The sequence below is a fragment of the Salvelinus alpinus genome, chromosome 21, assembly GCF_045679555.1.
Source record: "Salvelinus alpinus chromosome 21, SLU_Salpinus.1, whole genome shotgun sequence".
Taxonomy (NCBI): domain Eukaryota; kingdom Metazoa; phylum Chordata; class Actinopteri; order Salmoniformes; family Salmonidae; genus Salvelinus; species Salvelinus alpinus.
In genome coordinates this window covers 11,018,106-11,035,080 of record NC_092106.1, presented here as the reverse complement: position 1 = coordinate 11,035,080, position 16,975 = coordinate 11,018,106, and the positions used below count along the sequence as shown (strand labels likewise).

General features: G+C 44.0%; 1 protein-coding gene across 3 annotated transcripts in view; it reads right to left on the bottom strand.

The window, feature by feature from the left end:
- Positions 1-6,390: 6,390 nt before the first annotated feature.
- The window catches only part of LOC139547835 (immunoglobulin superfamily member 11-like), a 108,021-nt gene continuing 97,436 nt past the window's right edge, over positions 6,391-16,975 (bottom strand). For all 3 annotated transcript variants that reach the window (XM_071356958.1, XM_071356959.1, XM_071356960.1), the window contains 5 exons: positions 16,728-16,935; positions 16,138-16,293; positions 14,856-14,978; positions 13,035-13,182; positions 6,391-11,749 (listed from right to left, as the gene is read on the bottom strand). In XM_071356958.1, coding sequence (XP_071213059.1) covers positions 11,224-11,749; positions 13,035-13,182; positions 14,856-14,978; positions 16,138-16,293; positions 16,728-16,935 — 1,161 coding nt within the window. In that variant the 3' untranslated portion in view covers positions 6,391-11,223. The remainder of the gene's footprint in view (positions 11,750-13,034; positions 13,183-14,855; positions 14,979-16,137; positions 16,294-16,727; positions 16,936-16,975) is intronic.

Sequence of the window (16,975 nt, the reverse complement as noted above, 5' to 3'; positions counted from 1 at the left end):
TAGGAAGAAACCTAGAGAGGAACCAGGCTCTGAGGGGTGGCCAGTCCTCTTCTGGCTGTGCCGGGTGGAGATTATAACAGAACATGGCCAAGATGTTCAAATGTTCATAAATGACCAGCATGGTCAAATAATAATAATCACAGTAGTTGTCGAGGGTGCAGCGAGTCAGCACCTCAGGAGTAAATGTCAGTTGGCTTTTCATAGCCGATCATTAAGAATATCTCTACCGCTCCTGCTGTCTCTAGAGAGTTGAAAACAGCAGGTCTGGGACAGGTAGCACAGCTATACACTGACTATACCAAACATTAGGAACACCTTCCTAATATTAAGTTGAGGTAATTGAGCACAGGAGGCTGCTGAGAGGACGCCTAATAGCAATGGCTGGAATGGAGCGAATGGAATGGCATCAAACACATAGAAACCATGCGTTTGACGTATTTGATACCATTCCACATATTCCGCTCTAGCCATTACTACCAGCCTGTCCTCCACAATTAAGGGGCCAGAAACCTGTGTAAATGAGGTAGCAATGTCCATATAGGTAGGGTTAAAGTGACTAGGCAACAGAAATGATAATAGACAGCAGCGCATGTGGTGAGTGTGAAAGTTTGTGTGTGTGTCATCTGTATGCATGTGTGCACATGTTATGTGGTGTGTTGGGGTGTCAGTGTTAGTACAGTACCGGTCACGCCCTGACCTTAGAGATCCTGTTTATGTCTCTATTTTGGTTTGGTCAGGGTGTGAGTTGGGGTGGGTATTCTATTTTCTATTATTTGTATTTCTATGTTTTGGCCGGGTAGGGTTCTCAATCAGGGACAGCTGTCTATCGTTGTCTCTGATTGAGAAACATATTTAGGTAGCCCTTTTTTCCACCTGTCTTTGTTTGTTGGCACTATAGCCTTTAGCTTCACGGTTGTTTTCGCGTTTGTTGTTTTGTTGGCGTCATGGTGGGAACCACACATGTGGAGGTAATTTGTTCACCTACTCTGTGTCTCAGAAAGAGACAGCGGTTGGAACCAAAATCTCAAATTTGGACTCATCAGACCAAATGCAGATTTCCACTGGTCTAATGTCCATTGCTCGTGTTTCTTGGCCCAAACAAGTCTCTTCTTCTTATTGGTGTCCTTTAGTAGTGGTTTCTTTGCATCAATTTGACCATGAAGGCCTGATTCACACAGTCTCCTCTGAACAGTTGATGTTGAGATGTGTCTGTTACTTTAATAAATGTGAAGCATTTATTTGGGCTGCAATCTGAGGTTGGTAACTCTAATGAACTTATCCTCCTCAGCAGAGGTAACTCTGGCTCTTCCTTTCCTGTGGCGGTCCTCATGAGAGTCAGTTTCATCATAGTGCTTGATGGTTTTTGCGACTGCACTTGAAGAAACTTTCAAAGTTCTTGAAATGTTCAAGATTGACTGACCTTCATGACTTAAAGTAAAGATGGACAGTCGTTTCTCTTTGCTTATTTGAGCTGTTCTTGCCATAATATGGACTAGGTCTTTTACCAAATACGGCTATCTTCTGTATACCAAAAAATTGAATGAGTATGTGTGTCCAAACTTTTGACTGGTACTGTATGTGTGAGCAGAGTCCAGTGTGTGTGCATAGAGTCAGTGCAAAAAAGGGTCAACGTAGGTAGTCAGGGGTAGCCTTTTGAAATGATATTAAGCAGTCTTATGGCTTCGGTGTAGAAGCTGTCCAGGATCCTGCTGGTTCCAGGCCGGTACCGGTTGCCGTGCGGTAGCAGAGCGAACAGTCTATGGCTTGTGTGTCTGGAGTCTTTGACAATCTTGGGGGCCTTCTTCTGACACCGCCTGGTATAGAGGTCCTGGATGGCAGGGAGTTTGGCCCCAGTGATGTACTGGGCCGTATTCACATCTTGGGGTCAGCGTGGCAGCTGTGTTGTTGCTTACCCTCACCGCCTGGGAGGGGACTATGGTGTTAAGCTGTCGTCAATGAACAGCATTCCCACAAAGGTATGGAGTGCAATAGAGACTGCGTCCTCTGTGAACGTGTTGGGGCGGTATGCAAATTGGAGTGAGTCCAGGGTGTCTGTGGTGATGGTGTTGATGTGAGCCATGTCCAGCCTTTCAAAGCATTATGACTATAGATGTGAGTGCTACGGAGCGATAGTCATTAAGGCAGGTTACCTTGGTGTATTCCGTTCCGGAGTTCCAAATTAAGCAGCAGCAGCTGAAAAGATGAGCTCCTACAAATATTGAAATTTAAATGTTTTTTTAGAGTAAAGTACATCGAAAAAAAATCAAAAGAAAACTGCAAACTGAATAGGAGACCAAACAAGCAGCAAACAAAGAAGAAAGGCTTTTGAAAAAGTAACAATTTTTCATAAAATTATACCGTTTTCTTAGCTAGCTAAGTTGTTTACCTGTTGCTAGGCAGTTGCTAGGGACATTCCTAAAAGAAGCTAGCTAGCTAACAAGGAGTGTCTAGTTGGCAGAAGAGAAGAAGGGACAAAGAAGGGACAAAGTGGGACAAAATAAGGACAGAAGAAAAGGGAAAGGGGACATTAAGGTGAAGCAGTCCTCTAAAGACACAAAAGACAATAATACAAGAAACAACACTTCTATTGCCTCTCCCTCTACGATACGCACTTCCGGTTTGGTTTGGAGCGAGTAGTTGCATTCCGCTTTGCTCCACAGGTAGTATTACAGGTAGTATTACATTTCATTTCATTACAGTACAACAGTTTGATTTGTTTGATCTTAGCTGGCTACATAGCCGTCTTTGTATCCAAGATAATTGTGTAGTCTAGAGTAATTGTCGAGGTTACCTAGCCAGTTGAGGTTACCTAGCCAGCTACACTTTCAAACAAAGTCAACAACGCAGCCACTGCTAGCTAGCCTATTTCACCAGCCAGCAGTACTATATCATTTTAGTCAATAAGATTTTTTGCAACGTAAGCTTAACTTTCTGAACATTCGAGACGTGTAGTCCACTTGTCATTCCAATCTCCTTTGCATTAGCGTAGACTCTTCTGTAGCCTGTCAACTATGTGTCTGTCTATCCCTGTTCTCTCCTCTCTGCACAGACCATACAAACGCTTCACACCGCGTGGCCGCTGCTACTCTAACCTGGTGGTCCCAGCGCGCACGACCCACGTGGAGTTCCAGGTCTCAGGCAGCCTCTGGAACTGCCGATCTGCGGCCAACAAGGCAGAGTTCATCTCAGCCTATGCTTCCCTCCAGTCCCTCGACTTCTTGGCACTGACGGAAACATGGATTACCACTGATAACACTGCTACTCCTACTGCTCTCTCCTCGTCTGCCCACGTGTTCTCGCACACCCCGAGAGCTTCTGGTCAGCGGGGTGGTGGCACTGGGATCCTCATCTCTCCCAAGTGGACATTCTCTCTTTCTCCCCTGACCCATCTGTCTATCGCCTCCTTTGAATTCCATGCTGTCACAGTTACCAGCCCTTTCAAGCTTAACATCCTTATCATTTATCGCCCTCCAGGTTCCCTTGGAGAGTTCATCAATGAGCTTGACGCCCTGATAAGTTCCTTTCCTGAGGATGGCTCACCTCTCACAGTTCTGGGTGACTTTAACCTCCCCACGTCTACCTTTGACTCATTCCTCTCTGCCTCCTTCTTTCCACTCCTCTCCTCTTTTGACCTCACCCTCTCACCTTCCCCCCCTACTCACAAGGCAGGCAATACGCTTGACCTCATCTTTACTAGATGCTGTTCTTCCACTAATCTCATTGCAACTCCCCTCCAAGTCTCCGACCACTACCTTGTATCCTTTTCCCTCTCGCTCTCATCCAACACTTCCCACACTGCCCCTACTCGGATGGTATCGCGCCGTCCCAACCTTCGCTCTCTCTCCCCCGCTACTCTCTCCTCTTCCATCCTATCATCTCTTCCCTCTGCTCAAACCTTCTCCAACCTATCTCCTGATTCTGCCTCCTCAACCCTCCTCTCCTCCCTTTCTGCATCCTTTGACTCTCTATGTCCCCTATCCTCCAGGCCGGCTCGGTCCTCCCCTCCTGCTCCGTGGCTCGACGACTCATTGCGAGCTCACAGAACAGGGCTCCGGGCAGCCGAGCGGAAATGGAGGAAAACTCGCCTCCCTGCGGACCTGGCATCCTTTCACTCCCTCCTCTCTACATTCTCCTCTTCTGTCTCTGCTGCTAAAGCCAATTTCTACCACTCTAAATTCCAAGCATCTGCCTCTAACCCTAGGAAGCTCTTTGCCACCTTCTCCTCCCTCCTGAATCCTCCTCCCCCTCCTCCCCCCTCCTCCCTCTCTGCTGATGACTTCGTCAACCATTTTGAAAAGAAGGTCGACGACATCCGATCCTCGTTTGCTAAGTCAAACGACACCGCTGGTTCTGCTCACACTGCCCTACCCTGTGCTTTGACCTCTTTCTCCCCTCTCTCTCCAGATGAAATCTCGCGTCTTGTGACGGCCGGCCGCCCAACAACCTGCCCGCTTGACCCTATCCCCTCCTCTCTTCTCCAGACCATTTCCGGAGACCTTCTCCCTTACCTCACCTCGCTCATCAACTCATCCTTGACCGCTGGCTACGTCCCTTCCGTCTTCAAGAGAGCGAGAGTTGCACCCCTTCTGAAAAAACCTACACTCGATCCCTCCGATGTCAACAACTACAGACCAGTATCCCTTTCTTTTCTCTCCAAAACTCTTGAACGTGCCGTCCTTGGCCAGCTCTCCTGCTATCTCTCTCAGAATGACCTTCTTGATCCAAATCAGTCAGGTTTCAAGACTAGTCATTCAACTGAGACTGCTCTTCTCTGTGTCACGGAGGCGCTCCGCACTGCTAAAGCTAACTCTCTCTCCTCTGCTCTCATCCTTCTAGACCTATCGGCTGCCTTTGATACTGTGAACCATCAGATCCTCCTCTCCACCCTCTCCGAGCTGGGCATCTCCGGCGCGGCCCACGCTTGGATTGCGTCCTACCTGACAGGTCGCTCCTACCAGGTGGCGTGGCGAGAATCTGTCTCCGCACCACGTGCTCTCACCACTGGTGTCCCCCAGGGCTCTGTTCTAGGCCCTCTCCTATTCTCGCTATACACCAAGTCACTTGGCTCTGTCATATCCTCACATGGTCTCTCCTATCATTGCTATGCAGACGACACACAATTAATCTTCTCCTTTCCCCCCTCTGATAACCAGGTGGTGAATCGCATCTCTGCATGTCTGGCAGACATATCAGTGTGGATGACGGATCACCACCTCAAGCTGAACCTCGGCAAGACGGAGCTGCTCTTCCTCCCGGGGAAGGACTGCCCGTTCCATGATCTCGCCATCACGGTTGACAACTCCATTGTGTCCTCCTCCCAGAGTGCTAAGAACCTTGGCGTGATCCTGGACAACACCCTGTCGTTCTCAACTAATATCAAGGCGGTGACCCGTTCCTGTAGGTTCATGCTCTACAACATTCGCAGAGTACGACCCTGCCTCACGCAGGAAGCGGCGCAGGTCCTAATCCAGGCACTTGTCATCTCCCGTCTGGATTACTGCAACTCGCTGTTGGCTGGGCTCCCTGCCTGTGCCATTAAACCCCTACAACTCATCCAGAACGCCGCAGCCCGTCTGGTGTTCAACTTTCCCAAGTTCTCTCACGTCACCCCGCTCCTCCGCTCTCTCCACTGGCTTCCAGTTGAAGCTCGCATCCGCTACAAGACCATGGTGCTTGCCTACGGAGCTGTGAGGGGAACGGCACCTCCGTACCTTCAGGCTCTGATCAGGCCCTACACCCAAACAAGGGCACTGCGTTCATCCACCTCTGGCCTGCTCGCCTCCCTACCTCTGAGGAAGTACAGTTCCCGCTCAGCCCAGTCAAAACTGTTCGCTGCTCTGGCACCCCAATGGTGGAACAAACTCCCTCACGACGCCAGGTCAGCGGAGTCAATCACCACCTTCCGGAGACACCTGAAACCCCACCTCTTTAAGGAATACCTAGGATAGGATAAAGTAATCCTTCTAACCCCCCCCCCCCCTTAAAAGAGTTAGATGCACTATTGTAAAGTGGTTGTTCCACTGGATATCATAAGGTGAATGCACCAATTTGTAAGTCGCTCTGGATAAGAGCGTCTGCTAAATGACTTAAATGTAATGTAAATGTGTTCTTGGGCACAGTGACTATGGTGGTCTGCTTGACACAAGTTGGTATTACAGACCAGGTCAGGGATAGGTTGAAAATGTCCGTGACACTTGTCAGCTGTACAGAATGATACACACTGAGTGTACAAAACATTAGGAACATCTACTCTTTCCAGGACAGACTGACCAGGGGAATCCAGCGGGGGTTGCAACTCAATATTAGGAAGGAGTTCCTAATGTTTATTACCAATAAGATCATCTGTACTCATAAAATAATAAGTCAATGAGCACAACTACAGTTAGAATGTAGAATGTATTAACAATATTTATTCACTACAACTTCCAGTGTTAATGTCATATTTCATATCAATCAAACTGTTAAGTACAATACATATTTTACATATTTACAATGTTTACTATTGGCAATATAATATCTATATAAACACAACCTGATGAACTTATGGCCACAGTAGACAATGCACCACCACTTGTCTGGGGTTTGTGGTTATCCCTCCTCTCCATTTCTAGTTCAAGCAGTTGCGTTTCGGGCCAGGGTCATTATGGGACAAATCCTAACTTTTAAGTTGAATTCTCACTTTGTCTCCCATTGACATCAATGCATGACAAAGTAAACATGTAAGTGGAAGTTAGGATTCGCCCCAAGAGATGTGTAACCGAGGAAACAGATGCCCTCACCTCATCTGACCTGAACCTGTGGCTCTTTAATAATGTTAATGTTAAAGATCAGTTGAGTGCTTGTCTGTGACCAGACACAACAAGCTAGTGAACAGCCCCGGGGTTATCAGCAGAGTACATACACATATACATACACATATATACACATTGCCTTCAGAAAGTATTCACACCCCTTGACTTTTTCCACATTTTGTTGTGTTACAGCCTGAATTTAAAATGTATTATTTTGGTATTGGCCTACACACAATACCCCACAAAGTGGAATTATGTTTTTCAACATTTTTACAAATGATTTATAACTGAATAGCTGAAATGTCTTGAGTCAATAAGTATTCAACCCCTTTGTTATGGCAAGCCTAAATAAGTTCAGGAGAAAAAATGTGCTCAACAAGTCACATAAGTTGCATGGACTCACTCTGTGTGCAATAATAGTGTTTAACATGATTTTTTAATGACTACCTCATCTCTGTTCCACACACATACAATTATCTGTAAGGTCCCTCAGTGGAGCAGTAAATTTCAAAAAGATTCAACCACAAAGACCAGGGAGGTTTTCCAATGCCTCGCAAAGAAGGGCACCTATTGGTAAATGGGTAAAAAAAAGAAGCTGACCTTCACTATGCTCAAAGGGATATTCAAGTTATTAATTACACATTGGATGGTGTATCAATTACACCCCAGTCACAGCAAAGATACATGTGTCCTTCCTAACTCGGTTGCCGGAGAGGAAGGAAACCGCTCAGGGATTTCCCAATGAGGCCAATGGTGACTTGAAACCAGTTACAGAGTTTAATGGCTGTGATAGGAGAAAACTGAGGATGGATCAACAACATTGTAGTTACTCCACAATACTAATCTAATTGGCAGAGTGAAAAGAAGGAAGCCTGTACAGAATACAAATATTCCAAACATGCATCCTGTTTGCAACAAAGCACTAAAGTAATACTGCAACATGGCAAAGCAATTAACTTTTTATCCTGAATACAAAGTGCTATGTTTGGGGCAAATCCAATACAACACATTATTTCCAAGCATAGTGGTGGCTGCATCATGTTATGGGTATGCTTGTAATCATTACGGGCTAAGGAGTTTTTCAGGATAAAAAAGTAATGGAATGGAGCCGAGCACAGGCAAAATTCTAGAGGAAAACCTGGTTCAGTCTGCTTTCCACCAGACACTGGGAGAATAATTCACCTTTCAGCAGGACAATAACTTAAAACACAAGGCCAGAAATCTACACTGGAGTTGCTTACCAAGAAGACAGTGAATGTTCCTGAGTGGTCGAGTTACAGTTCTGACTTAAATCTGCTTGAAAATCTATGGCAATACTTGAACATGGCTGTGTAGCAATGATCAATAACCAACTTGACAGACCTTGAAGAATTTTCAAAAGAATAATGGGCAAATATTGAACAATCCAGCTGTGCAAAGCTCTTGAAGACTGACAGCTGTAATCACTGCCAAAGGTGATTCTAACATGTATTGACACAGGGGTGTGGATACTTATGTAAATAGATATTTCTGTATTTCATTTTCATTAAATTCAGGCTGAAACACAACATGTGTAATAAGTCGAGGAGTATGCATACTTTCTGAAGCCACTGTACATAAAAGAGTTCATACATAAATCATATGGATGCACTCTGATGTTGAAACAAGTCTCTGAACACCAAACAAACTCAAAGAATACTCTCAAGTTGTGAGTATTACGTGATAATACTGAACAGTGTTTTAGTCTCATGGCTGCATTTAAGCACATTTTTTTAAAGTATTAAGTTATGAATATAATCTTGGTTCCCTGATGGAGGGAATGAGACAACACATAAGCCAATGAGCTGAGTGAGTGACAGAAAAGGAACAGTTTGATAAAGGTCTATCTTGTACATCAACAGTCCTCCTAATGTGCTTCACCTGGTTGGTCTTTATTGCTTCAGGACAGAAAGTTCTGCTCACCATCCATATTGCTTTACTTGAGGAGGTTTAATTGAATACGTCTAATGGATTCTTACTGGAGCATATTTCAATGAACTTCAATAACACTTAACTTGAGCACATTGAATGGCCAAATGCATACTGTGGAGACCACAGCTATCATTGGGTACAGTATATGTAGAGACTGAGAATGAGAACGATCCTGACACCAAATACAGGAGATGTTTTTTTTTCTCATGAGTGAAGTTTTTTTGGGTTAAAATGAGTAGTACAATTTTTTAATGTAATATCACACAATATCAAAACAATTTGTCTTTCAAGTGAAAGATTAAGTTGAATATTAATAAGACTTTAAATGCAAAGAGCAGGATACATCATTTTGTAAAATTAATATAAAAACCTAAATCAGCAGTTAGTTTCAGGTATAAAAAAATATGGCCCTCAAAACGCTCTGATTCTTACCTCAATAGCAACACTTTACAACACTGCTGGAACAAACCTAGATTTTTCATTACAGGTGGTATTCATTTCATTTTCAACTATCATTGGGGATACTTAAGTAACTTATTTTAATGCTGGAATTTGTAGCTGTGAAAAAAATCTAAGTGCCCTGGAAAACAATTGGTAGAGTATGTATTAAATGTATGTTCAATCATTATTACAATCAACAGATGCAGACAGTCATTTTAGTATACGGGTTTCTGTGATACATTTTGTATGAATTGCACTGCCCAAACATGCAGCTTCACCCACAGAGGACACCTATTTGCAAAAACTCAGTTCAGTGTCTGTTAACAGAAATGAATGGACCTCTAAAATTAAGACACATGAGTAATAAAATATGCATCCATTGGAAATAAAAGTATTTTTCTTAAATTCACAACCTAGCCTACCAGTAGTTACAATAATTCCAGTAGGTACAAAACAGTAATTGTTAGCATTCTCAAGGGAAATCCCCTTTAAATATACATTTTCTTAAAAAGGATGTATGAAATAAGATGTCCCCCATGTTTTCTTGTCCAACAGCACTGTTGTGAGATTGGATTTTGTTAAAACAAATCAGCAGCATGTTTACAATAGCACGTACTTCCATAAACACTGTCACTATGTCTCAATAGCATGTTTACAATAGCACGTACTTCCATAAACACTGTCACTATGTCTCAATAGCATGTTTACAATAGCACGTACTTCCATAAACACTGTCACTATGTCTCAATAGCATGTTTACAATAGCACGTACTTCCATAAACACTGTCACTATGTCTCAATAGCATGTTTACAATAGCACGTACTTCCATAAACACTGTCACTATGTCTCAATAGCATGTTTACAATAGCACGTACTTCCATAAACACTGTCACTATGTCTCAATAGCATGTTTACAATAGCACGTACTTCCATAAACACTGTCACTATGTCTCAATAGCATGTTTACAATAGCACGTACTTCCATAAACACTGTCAGTACGTCTCAAACTAAAAAATTCAAGTTTCAGGGAAAGGTGTTTTAACATAATGGAATCTTGAGGTAAGACCATAGTTATCAGTAGTAAACCTAATCAATGTAAATGCTGAGCCCTAATCAATGTAAATGCTGAACCCTTACCAGTTTGTGCTGGAGAGGCTCCATCTCTCCCATTTGTAACACTGTAGAGGTAAGGGGGTGCATAAGTAAGACCGTTCTATAATAAAGACATAGAAATATATTGACTGTACTGTTTGTAATGGCATTACTTCAGAGGAGTTTTTGATGAAAGTGTGTTACCGTGCAAAAATGAATGAACATGTTGAAGTCGGAGCTAATGGACAGAATCAGAAACCCCCTGTCCAGTCACAGGACCAGCCTACTGTGTTGTGCCATTCTGTTGTCTTTGCCATTTGGTACTTCACCAGAAATCCCCGTAACTTTCTGCTCTTCTAAGGCCATTTCCACCACTATGGTTCTGTTCATGTAAGACCACTGCAGTGAATCAAAGAACATCTCTTAAAATGTTTTAAAGATACAAAACAATTATTATCACCGCAATAGCTGAGTGATATAAAATAATAGCAAGAATCTGGTTGTTCGTTTTCAATGGAATATACAGTACATGCACGTTCGGATGCTTCTTTATGGGACTTGCAGGGTTCGGAGCGTCTAGATGTGGTTAAAACACAGAGATTAAACGGTTAATGCTCACTGTCTTGATGAGTCCAAAACCCACAGTCACAATCACCTGAAACGTCAGATGATTGTGTGACTTTTGTACGATAATCCCACTGGTTACAGCCATTTAATGCAAGGAACCAGTGAGAGAAAACCATACCCAAGAAGAGATACAAAACCAACCAATAGGAATAGAACACCTGGTGCTGCTTTCAAACGGGATCCTGTACTTGGAGACGTTGGCATTAGATGAAGTCGGTAATGTAAAATCCCGTTTATGAGTAAAAAAGGGAGAAACAGAGAGAGAGAGAAACAGAGACGAAGTGGGGAGGCAGGCTGGTTCAACCCAGTAACAGTTTACTTTAGACCAGAGAGCCTCCTCTGCTCTGGGCTGGCACCAAGACGGGCACGGCGCCCATGCGCTCCAGCGTGGCCTGGCTTACGGCGTACGAGTGCGTGTACCCGCCGTGCGATGCCACCGTCACGGGCTTCAGGCTGACCGAGCCATTGCTGCGCACCATGGTGGGCGGGGAGGGGGCGGAGTTGGTGGTGACCACCAGAGTCTTGGGCGGGGGGAGGGTGTGGCTACCATTAGAGTAGGCCTGACATGCCAGGGGGGCGGAGCCCGGCGGCGCCAGTGTCCCGTGTCCTGTGTGAGCTGCATGTCCCCCTGTTTGACCTGTGCGACCCACCTGCCCCGTAGGGAACGTCTGGCGCGTGTCGCCGTTGCAGCGGGTGTAGGAGTTGGTGTCGTAGTTGGGCTTGGGGTTGTGCCAATAGCGGCTGTTGTAGGTGTTGGTGGACGTCAGGGTGTCGTTCTCCGAGGATGAGGCGTCGGCGTGAAACGCTTTCACTGACGACGACCTCTTCGGGGGCAGGTCGTCCTCTCTGTAAAGCACAAAGGGCAAGGGGAGGTCACTATAGGGACTACAGAAATTACAGGAGGTTAAAATTCAGTGTTGACAGGTTTTCGTCAATGCCCTATGATGTAATCTGCTGCTTAAATTCCACTGGGTTTACTTCTTCTTCATGTTTGACTGAACTGCAAATGAAGATGGACTCAAAATGGACTCATAATTGGAAATATTGGGATCGGTTTAAAAAGCGATGTTTTTAAATAGGAAATTCAATCTATTTGTAACACCAGTCTGAGCAGTCAGTGTTCCTTACTGTGAATGTTTCATGGAAAAACATTTAAGAAGATTTTGTGTTTGATCTCCACTAACAGTGTTTGGAACGCTCTCTCTTCGCAGATGAAATTTAGTGGACCTGATAGCGACGGAGATATAAAAAGGGATGTAAGTGAAATTAGCGTGAAATATGCGTGACTTATCTTATTTAGGACTTAGAAATTAATAGTTAAACAGCTAGGGGGCACCTTTTGGAAAACCTACATTAGCCAGAGAGCTAAGATTTACTTCTGGCTTCAGATGAGCCACAGTGGCCTGTTGTGTTTGATCAACAACCACAACTAGTGTTCACTTGTATTATAAATGCATGGTATCATCTAGCCGGAATAGTGCTTGCAATGATTCGGGTGGCCTAAATGACAAAACAAAGACAAGCGGTTAAAACTGGAATGACAAAAACAAAAAACGGTTTCGGAGGTCCATTCTTCAAATTGGTATCACTCTAAGAGGTGTAACGTTCACTTCCACAGCTTGGTCCTGATCACTAGAGTTAGAGAACATGTTAAATGTCAGTGGTATACGTGACGCGGGACCACATTTCAATTCAGGGACATTATCAACACCCAAATGAGGCAGATGTTATCCCACTAGCTCAGAGCTGAAACATTTCAACAATGATTTATCTTCAAATTGATTTATGAACTCATTTAGGGGAAGAATAGCAGGCCATTTAAACAAGCGACAGAGAATTCACACAGTGTTTTGAAATGAAAAATTGGGGTACGATGAAGAAAAGTTGGTGAGTTTTGAAGTTTGAACACCTTGAACAAATGGATAAAACTGACTACAAAAGGGTAATCGTACAATTTCAAGGATACAGTATATCTCCGTTCTCAAGACGTATCTATTACACACTCTATGTAGCTTATCAAATGCACGGCACCAGAACAGTTATGGTGAGTTCAGGTTCTAATGTTTAGACTAGTGTGTTGACAGAGATGTGTGGGAAACGGAAGAAAGCAGGAATCCAATGAAAGACCCACCTGATCTCGTTGGGTATCTCCTCCTCCTCGTATGTGTTCTTGTTCTTCCAGTAGAAGAGTGTCACCAGCACCAGTAGGGAGCAGATGATGACAGCCAACACGCCCGTGGCGATGGTGCCAGCTATAAGACCCACACTCTGGGGCTGGGCTAAAGGACCAGGGGAGAAAGAGAGAGAAAGACTAAATCATGTTCATTAAGTGCAACACAGAAGAAAATTGACAAACAGGGATGAACTTCTCCAATATGAAAGACTTGTTTTCCAATACAAAACGTTTTGCTACGGTGTGCACTGATGAACGGGGCCCACAAACGACCGGTCATGCCTCTACAACAGCTACTTTCAATACTGCTAGCTACTGAACCACAGCACAAACACCTATTCATCCGTGGAATGAAGCCACTCTAGTAAGGCCTGCATTATGACATGAATAAAACATAGAGGAGCTTTGGTTGAATGCCAACCACACATCCAGGAAGTAATGATGTACCCCCCCCAGGTAAACACTTTGAAGAGAGATGGAGGGGGAGGAAAAGCTGTGTTTGTACTGTCTGCATTTTTCATAATGAGTTAAATACACACAGTGGCCACTGTCTATTTGATCTGGTAGCCTTTCATCTGCATCATCAAAGTTACTTGATAATACAGTACATTATGAAAATACAGTACATTGAATATATCCATGGATGCAAATGGTTCTATTATGCTACCATAGTGAATTGGGGGAAAGATTCAAGTGGACTGAAGTGTGATTTAATTTGGCTGTATGTCTATTACGATGTTTGAATTTGACCATAATATCTGTACCATAAAACCTATGATACCTGTACCATTGTGCTTTTATCAGAAAATGATTTGATTGTGAGTTTTAAAAACCACAACAGAAACGTGTATTAATACTAGCTATTTCCACTATGAGGGCCGTTTTGGTCAGTCTGTTGTCCTACAACTCAGAGAGAATAGTACAGTGGCAGGTGTTTAATCATACATGCTGCAACATACACTGAGAGAATGATGCTTTCATTGTTTAAGGCTGAACAGATGGCTGAGTGGCGATGAAGATTTTATAGGATCACCCTCCTGATCTAACAGTGGATCCCCTCCCTGACAAACAGACAGCCCCCGAGCGTCTGTCAGAGCACTCACGACAGCCACAGTCGCCCCGCCAGTGACAACCGGTGACATGCCATTTACTCCTTTGAACAATCATAAACCCCAAACGAGCCACTCGCTAAAGTAGTCACTGGTGTCAGTGACTGTCTACTCTAAGGCAGGGTCAGGCGAGTGCAGTAGCAGCATACTAACTCAGGTGATAGTGTTTCCACCGCTGCCAGTAGGTAGTATTGGGAGAGGGGGAGCGTGGGAACAACGTTTTCCAGAGTAGCTGAAGGCTGGGACTAAAAACAAACAAAACATAACTAATATAAAATATACTGTCGGTGAAATGTATGTAGTATGTATAAGCTGGAAGTAGAAGCCATTTTATTGTCGTCCATTAGTTTATTCCTATTAGGGGAGGGATGTAGGGTTAGAGGAAAATAAAGAAGGAAAATATATATTTAAAATAATTTGTCTATTTACAAAAAATGTATATTGGTTATTGGAAATGATGCAGACAATTGCATTGATAGAAGCCACAATCTATCTGCAATATTAAAGCTGATCTACCTCTTAAAACAAAAATATCCAGAGTATTTCCAGAGTGAAATCATTTTTAACAATAACATGTGTATTCAAAGGATTTAACATTGATACGTTCCAAGAGTGTTTATTCTATTTTATTCAGAATGGTACTTATGTCATCATTATGTTGGGTACATACGTGCCACAACCTGCAGGTTGAGTAGACAGGTGCTCTTGGCGATGGCGTTGGAGGCTGTACACTGGTACAGACCAGAGGTACTGGTACTGATGTTCCTCAGTGTTACGGTCCCTTGCATCTGGTCTGGGGTTTAAACACAAACCATGCCAGTCTGGGGTTAAAACATCACTGGGGAACACCATCCACAACCCCAGAACAAATAGACAAGACACAAAAACATCTCATTAAAATGCATTGGGATTAAATATGCATGAAATCCCTTTAGGACTATGATTCATGTAAATATTTGCTTGTAAAGTGTTCCAAAACATTCATACATTACTTGCATAATTGAAATAACCAAAATGATTTCAAATCATTTAGGCAGTTGAAATAATTGTTGAGCAAAGCTTATTCAGCATTATGCAGATATGTTACTTCAAGTAACAGTATTATTCAACTCGCTTTAGGATATGGTACTGTAACTGGGACTACTGGCAAAAACCCAATAGAGGGTGCCAAATCGCTTACCGTAAAACGGCTAGTGTATATTTTGTACATTATATAGTACCTTGCTGATATAAACCCAGTTACAGTGCCATTGTTCATACGTCTGATACTTTATGGAGTATTACGTTATATTACACTACTGCCTTTAAGAAAAGGCTACCACAAGAGCATGGAACAAACCACACAAGCACTAAATCCAGATTACTGGCCTAGATTTCACCAGTACCCTCTTCTCTGCAACATGGGCTGTTTTGCAGACAGATATCATGGTGGCAGTGTTGGTTCAGTTGATATCTACTATGTAAAACAACAAAGACTGACAGGAGGAGGAGTAATGAAGGAAACCTAAGCCGATTGGTCCTTGTCGAGGGTAGCCTTGTGTTGAAGTGAGCAGTAGTGTAGTACGGTAAGAATCACACTGTGCTGTGATGACACAGCTGGAGAGAGAGAGGAGAGGCCACTGCACTGCACGGCTCACACACACACACACACACACACACACACACACAAAACTGGGTCCGCATTAAATAAAACTTCTCAGAGTAGGAGTGCTGATCTAGGATCAGTTGCCTTGTAGATCATAATGAATAAAATGACAGGAACTCGTGACCAGCTCCTGCTCTGAGATGCTTTGTGAATGCAGGCCCTGAACTGGACCAGGGTGGGTGGTGGCACCCTGAGGGGCAGAGTTGGGGGCGGACGGGCTGAGCCACGGTGACGTTACCAAAGATACTTGTTGATTTACCAGCGAAGGTGGGGCAAAAGGGCACGCCCACAGCCAGGGGTTTAATACCTTGCATGGCGGTGTGGGGCAGCTTGGGCAGCGACTCCAGCTTCTCCCAGGCGTAGGTGGGCGTGGGGATCCCCTCCTCGCTGCTGCACATCAGCATGATGTCAGCGCCCACGTCCAGTGTGCCCTGGATACGGCATGCAGGCACCGAGGGGGGCACTGGAGAGACAGGAGGGAGAGAGGGGGGTATGGTTAGTACCTTATCGATCAGCACAGACAGATCCTAGCCTCCCGAAGAGGCACCGGGTCTTACATTTTACGTTACATTTGAGAAATGTAATAGATTATCTTATCCAAAGCAGGTCTTGTTTTTATAGCATACACATACAGAACTGTGGTGTCCCAACATGCTGTAAGAGTCATCTTTAAAACCAGCTTAGGAGACTCATTGGTAAAAAAAAAAAGCTCATGACATACAACAGAATTCTTACAATATGCAATGCGTTTACACTTCCTAGTTTTAATGCATCCATTTGTATCACAGTAGGCTATGCACCGTAGCCTGGTCAATAGTCAAGTTATAGTGGCCAGGCTATATATGCATAGTATGCAACTCCTTAATTGTAATTCTAATGCAGCAGTGAGTGTTTTACCCAGCACGGTGAGGCCGATGACCCCGATGTTGCGCCCCCCTCTGTCGGGGAGGTTGTTGACCAGGCACTGGTATGTCCCCGTGTCTGACAGCTGGGTGTTGTTGATGAAGATAGAGGCACTTGTGCTGGGCATGGTGGCCACGAAACCCACCCGGCCATTTAAGTGGTTGGCGAGACTGAACACTTGGCCACCTTGGTAGATGATCACCTGAGATGAGACAAAAAGGCAGAGATTCACTCACGCCGTT